The sequence below is a fragment of the Odontesthes bonariensis genome, chromosome 17 (assembly GCF_027942865.1).
Source record: "Odontesthes bonariensis isolate fOdoBon6 chromosome 17, fOdoBon6.hap1, whole genome shotgun sequence".
Taxonomy (NCBI): domain Eukaryota; kingdom Metazoa; phylum Chordata; class Actinopteri; order Atheriniformes; family Atherinopsidae; genus Odontesthes; species Odontesthes bonariensis.
Genome location: NC_134522.1, coordinates 17261538 through 17268536, shown reverse-complemented (window position 1 = coordinate 17268536; position 6999 = coordinate 17261538). Strand labels below are relative to the sequence as shown.

At 36.8% G+C, this 6999-nt stretch overlaps 1 protein-coding gene across 1 annotated transcript; it reads right to left on the bottom strand.

The window, feature by feature from the left end:
• Positions 1-2491: 2491 nt before the first annotated feature.
• LOC142366208 (cytosolic 5'-nucleotidase 1A-like) lies at positions 2492-6011 on the bottom strand. The gene is made up of 8 exons (XM_075448035.1): positions 5888-6011; positions 5645-5734; positions 4883-4956; positions 4173-4247; positions 3819-3939; positions 3438-3563; positions 3130-3311; positions 2492-2969 (listed from the first exon to the last, which is right to left on the bottom strand). The coding sequence occupies exons 1-8, from the start codon at positions 5895-5897 to the stop codon at positions 2664-2666; spliced, it is 984 nt and encodes a 327-aa protein (XP_075304150.1). The 5' UTR covers positions 5898-6011; the 3' UTR covers positions 2492-2663.
• Positions 6012-6999: the final 988 nt, after the last annotated feature.

Sequence of the window (6999 nt, the reverse complement as noted above, 5' to 3'; positions counted from 1 at the left end):
GTGACACACCTGAATATAAATTCAGGTGTTTGAGTTACAGAGTTTAGATTTGTTGTGTATATTCATGCTGGTTACAAAAAGCCGATGATAGTTTTCCTAATTTTCTGTCATCCATTAACTCCTCAGACATAACACTTCCTCATCTGCTCAGTATTATTAGGATCATATGTCACATTTTAATTTTTTCTACTTTGTGATATGGTGAAAACATGTGGAAAATAAGTATGTAATCTATTGACCTGAATCGATTACTGTGACTTTAATGAAGTTGCCCACCTGTATCTTTTCTTCAGGAGTATTACAAATCCTGCCCACGTATGTATGCATTAAACACACTCTTGGCAAACAGAATCAAAGGAACATTTGCAAATTCTTGAGATCAAGTTTTGTTTAACAAGGAGTTGATTGAGCTACTTCTTAGTAAGAGAATACATCATATAAAACAAGGTGTCTTTGGATATCGGTTTAAGGACACCTGAGGAATAGATTTGATTAATAACTGCAGCTCACATTTCTATGTAGAGCAGCTTCTCAGGTGTATACCAGTCTCATAGTAAGATGAATTGTTTGAATGTGTTGTCCTTGTATGGCTCAATAGGAGATTGTAAGCCCAGTGGAACTTGATGTTTTTCCCCTCTGCTGACTCAGCGTGAATTCAGTTCTTTGCACATGTAAAGAAAAAGCTAACCTCAGTTGGTTATGATAGGTTTTTGTAAACAATAAGACGGTTGACACATTACCATGAAAATGCCTTAAAAATTGTTTGTACAATTTCATTGAGGCTGTCAGTTGCCATTGGCAACTCCATAAGATCCATTTTTCAGTGTCTCACCATTTTCGCTGATGATTGTCTTGAGGGAGTCTGGTAAATCGTCACTGGTGAGTAGGACTCTAAAGAGCTCTTTGCTCTGAGGATAATTCTCTCTCAGTGCATCATTCATCATCTTCAGAGCCTGAGATCACAACAAAATCATAAATTAAAATATATATATATTCATGATTGCACTGAGGAGGAAATGTTTGTGTGTTCATGTTCCTGTTTCTCTCTTTTTAAAAATATTTAACACTTTACTTGCTAGCGGATGTTAAAATGTGTCAGAATGTGTGCAAATGTTTTAGCTCAGCTTCTTTTGTCCTTGTGTTTCATTCTCACCTTGACAAAGTGGATCACAGGGCCTTGGAAGATGCCTGAAGATATTGCAATGGTGATGGGATTCTCTGGTTCAGACTGCAGAATGAGAAAATAAAGGTTTTTCAAAACATTCCCACAACTTAAATGTGGTTCGGCCGTAGAACTCGATCCACCTTTAATCTCCCACCAGAAAAAACGTCAACTCTCACATCTTACATATTACTCCGCCAATCTTAATCATCACTGCACATAAAATGCGCCATATTCTATAGTTCCAGATTAAGCAGCAGAATATAATATTTATAAATGTAGAAACAATTAATTAAATTATGTGCACTCAAAATAATGAACAATGCAAATAAAGGCAATCTGCTGAATATGGAATCACACCAAAATAAATCTCCTCTTACATTAGTGTATGAAAAGCTCAGCCCCGATTGGGGGCCTGGTGAACACATACTGTACATCAGTAACATAAATAATGTGATGTATCAGAGCTGTCGATGACAACAGTGATGGCAAATGTGCATACATGGACAAACAGAGAATCATTGTCAAATCTTATACTAAAGAAACTAGAACTAAAAGTAAAACCAAACTAAACTCTCACCGACTGACTCTTATTGTGTCTCACAGAAGCTTCTGGGTTGGTCGCCAGTTGTTTATCAAATCTAACACTGTTCTAAGTCATTTTACTGTTAAAAACGACAACAAAGTGCAGATGTAACAGAACTGAACCACAGCTGAATCATAGATTAACAATTTGATCTTGAATCCACCCCTCCCATGACTTTGAGCACTATCCAGCATGTTTCTGACTTCAGGCAAAGTTCTTGTCTTAAATGAAACTGAATTTTCTTTAAAAACAAAATGATAATTTCATGGTTAGTCATATTAATGAGTTTATCATATTATTTTACACAAGATGTGTAAATACACAGTCTATATCTTTAATTTTGTTTTACTTATATTTTTAAGTTTTTTTTATAAATATAGAAAAAAAATCATTTTTATAAAAGAAAAACTTCAAAATTATATATATTTTTTAAAGTGTAGTTCAGATAACTTGACTTGCAGAAATGTGAAAGGGTTAATAGAGATTTGTGTATGAGTTAGTGGACGTGAAAGAACCTCTGTTGTTGATCACGCATCGCTGGGTTACAGTTTCTGCCAGTTGAATTATTTTTTATTTCAAAACTTTATAATGAACTATCATGGAGTGAAAAACTGCACCACAGGGAAAAAACTGTGGTTGATAATGAACATGTTTTTTTATTATTCAGTAATGACACAAGTTGAAGTTCAAAGTTTTATTGTCATATGCACAGTAGAGACATGTTTCCTTGTACAATGAAAAACTTACTTTGCTGTCTGCAAGAATGCCAGTCAAAGTAGTAAATATACGAAATACAAATAATAGATAGATAGATAGATAGATAGATAGATAGATATCTTGGTTGATGGGAACATTTCTATTCTGGCTTACATGCATTTGTCAGTTATATTCAGATGTTGACTCACATAATTAATATCAGGCATGATTAGGCACCAGGCATGCCAATGTGCCAACTGCTAATGCAGCATTAATATGACTCATCTGGTCATCAAAGAAAATGTGAGGTCTGATTTTCTCCAGGGTGGGACCTTTCTTAGTCCCACTTAAAAACACAGCCTCATCAGCCTCCAGGTCCCATGTACGCAGAGTGTTCAGGGCTCGGTACCCAGAACAGCCTGCACTGCGAGATGTCACCAGGTAGGTGCGAATGGGGCACATTCTTTTATCCTGTAACTTCCTCTGGAGCCTCTGTAAAACCTCCAAGAATCCTTTCAATGGTCCCTGAAGACAGAACAGAGAGGAGTAGAAATTCATTTAGGGTCAAACAGAAACCGTTTATTTCAATGCAAAATGAATATAAAGAAAAATTCTATTTTAATAGCCTCTATTATCTAGATAGCTGACAGATTGAGTTGATAATTTTATTTGTTCTTATGTGTACCTCCTCCATTGGAATGTCAATGTTGTCTTTTTCATGTTTCAAGAATGCTTCTAATCCATTCTTAAAAACAAGCTCTGACTTGTTAGAGAAGAGGACGGCATCGCCATCAAAAGCAACACGCAGCTGAGTCTCTGACACTTCCTCCATCTTTTCTGGAATGAACACAGCAGCTGCTGCTATATCTGACAAAGAGACATGAAACAAAACAGACTTTTCTCTCAAAGTGCTGAATGATAGTTATGAATAAGTTTGAGAGCTTCTAGTGGGTATAATAACAGTTTGTCTAATTGATATTTGATAATCTTTACCATTGTTCAAGGCTTCTTCAGCCTTTGACTTTTCAGCTGACAGGTAAAGCAGGGTGCTGTTTTTCTGTAGTTCACCAATAAGATCCTTCCCACTCACAGGCAGTGGAATAATCAGGTCATCCAGCTCTGCAGACAGTAAAGGGGAATCGGATGACGATTTTACATGAAAGAGTTAGATTTAAAGTTACATTGAATTCATGCCTTACTGGTCGATGCCTTTATAACATGATAATATCGACAAAGAGTAAGCTCCATTCATCCATCCATCCAGCTCAAACAAGGTAAAACATACTGGTGAAACTAGTTTTCTGCGAGTCACCTAACATGATTGTGAATCCTTGTAAATGTGCAGCAAATACTTTTTGTTTGTCAGTGTCTCACCATTTTCGCTGATGATTGTCTTGAGGGAGTCTGGTAAATCGTCACTGGTGAGTAGGACTCTAAAGATCTCTTTGCTCTGAGGATAATTCTCTCTCAGTGCATCATTCATCATCTTCAGAGCCTGAGATCACAACAAAATCATAAATTTAAAAAAAAGAAATGAACATATACATATACATATATATATATATATATATTCATGATTGCACTGATGAGGAAATGTTTGTGTTAATGTTCCTGTTTCTCTCTTTTTAAAAATATTTAACATTTTACTTGCTAGCGGATGTTAAAATATGTCAGAATGTGTGCAAATGTTTTAGCTCAGCTTCTTTTGTCCTTGTGTTTTATTCTCACCTTGACAAAGTGGATCACAGGGCCTTGGAAGATGCCTGAAGATATTGCAATGGTGATGGGATTCTCTGGTTCAGACTGCAGAATGAGAAAATAAAGGTTTTTCAAAACATTCCCACAACTTAAATGTGGTTACTTGTTGATGTATACTTTGATAGATACTTAATTCCTTAATGACCATAGCTTGTGAAAATGATACACATTTAATCTTCAAATGTTAGAAGTGTTTTTCTGTGTATTCTATAGGCTTCGCTCTGCACCAACCTGTAATCCTACATATTGCCTTCTGTGTTGCATGACTATGTCCTGGGTATCCAGTCAGCTTTAATGATGAAACATCAAAAAGAATTGAAAGAAATCTCTGCCCTCGCTTACTGATTTTATGCTCCTAAAACAGCAACTCCACATTGGGATATTTCTAAAGTGAATTTTACCACTTTTGATTTTTCACATTTGATTCCTGTTGTTTGTCTTTATTTTCCATTTTATGTGTAATTTCCTCTCACTGTTACTGTTATTAAACAATTGATATTGTTTATTTATCTAAATATGATATGTTTCAATCAAATAACTTTTTTAAGATATATATATATATTTATTAGTATAATGGAGCTTTTATAATATAATATAGTTTTGTAATGATATATCTAGTACAATATATTTCTAAACAGAATATGTCAATGAATATAATAACTGATCATGCTAAAACTCACTTTCTTTTGTTCCTTTGGTGTTGCAGCATCTTCTCCGGTGTTTCCTGGCTTGACCTTTCCATGGCTCGTCATGTCTGCAAGTCAACTCACTGTTTACTTCTGAGTTCACAAGTGAATTTTCAATCAATAGCAGCCAAAGCTTAAATGAACTGCATATTTTTTCAGTGCTGAAAGACTATTTATGCACTGGGTCTTTTGCATTTTCTCTGACGTCAAAGGGTAGATGAGAGGAACAAAGTCCATCAAGGTATTTTACTCCTTCCTGACAGTCCTGTTTGAAGTGGTGGCACTGCTGTGCTGGGTCTGCAAAGTAGTCAAACCAGAAAATGTCTTTTTTTTTTTTTTTTCTTTAAGTATTTTTTTTGGCTTTTTATGCCTTTAATGAAAGGACAGTTGGAGAGAGACAGGAAGCAGGGGACAGAGAGAGGGGGAAGACATGCAGCAAAGGGCCGCTTGATGCGGGACTCCAACCGGGGCCTGCTGCAGCGAGGACTGTAGCCTCTGTACATGGGGCGCCTGCTTAACCCACTACGCCACCGACCGCCCCAAACCAGAAAATGTTGGTTACATATTTTATAGATTGTGGGTGGGGTTTTTTGGCTTAGATCCAGCTGCTATCCCAGCTGAGGTGAAACCAACTGCCCCCAGCACTATAGGAGCGGAGATCACTGCTCCTCCTGATATGTTTAGAGATTAAACTTGTTAACTGCATGAAATAATTCAGAAATTTTACAAACAGATCATGTATGTTAAGATTTTTACCTGCCCCTGCAGCAATAGCGCGGCTGACCGCTGGAAGCTCCAGGATGGTACTTGGAAGATGGGAGGCCGACTTTGGCAGAGCATTAGGCACTGGAACCAAACACAGAATAAAAAAAAATAAAAATAAAAAATCAACATCTCACAGCAGGTCAGCAGACATCAAAAACATTTTGTGAAAGCAAAAAGTTAAAGAAGATAAAAGTTAGATTTAAGTGATGCTGTCAAAAGTACATCTTTACTCACAGAGTCCCATGGCTTTTTTCCACCTCGAATGTTGACTTGCCCTAAAGATTAGGCTGCCTTTTATATAGGACCTGGGTGGGGTTCAATAGTTTAATTTCCTGAGAAACGAAACTTGGTCAGAATGGCTGAGTGCTTCCCTCTACTGCCCTCCACTGTCAGATGATGGTAGTTAGAAGCTAACATAGAAGAAATATGTGAGTAAATGTATATATATATATATATTTGACACCACTACTTCTTTATATACTTTTATTAATCACACATATTTTCTCTGATCAAAAGTGTTTTCATCTCCTTTTCGTGTGTCATTAACAGGTAAAGCTATCATCACCATTGCAGGTAAGATGTTTACAGTTTTTCTCAGTCGCTTTGGTACAATTCTCGAATCATCCTCGCCATTTGCAAAACAGTACGCCATTTCTCAAAACTATTTGGACAAATAGCAAAACACCATGGATGACCTGCAAAAGCCACACTCTTGCTCAAAATCCTTAGTTCATCCCTCAAAACTAAATATCTGTGTCAATGAACATGTCAGTGCCATCAGAATGTCAAGTCCTTGTGTACGGATAAGACAGTCAAATTGCTTAGTCATGTTGTCAATATAACAGTGTACTCTGCAGGGATGTTCTGATGTAAACTATGGCAAAGTTTTGATGACAATTATTGTAATTTCCACCTTAGTGTATGTGTGAGATTGATTACAAGAGACAAGATTCACAATTACCCTTTTACTGTTTGTAATTTGTACAAAAAAGAAAAGACAGCACTGCATAGCACAAAGAAAAAGTAGAAATGTGAACCTACAATCTAGTAAGGGAAAACTGTACATACAGTGCTGTAGGAATTACAGTGCAGACAGTCTTCCTAGACCTGTTGACATTCCTGTCTGTTGGGCCACATATTCTCATCCACGTCACATTGAATATTATCTCTTGCGATGCAGCGTGGAAAGAATCTTCTTGAGTGTCTTATCCAGCCTCTGCAGGCATCTGTGATGTCCTCACACGCCGCATCCATGGCAGCTAGAAGGGTAATTTGTGTATGTGGCTGGCGATCATACACTTTCCAACGCCACGCAGAGAAAAACTCTTCAATGGGGTTAAGGAATG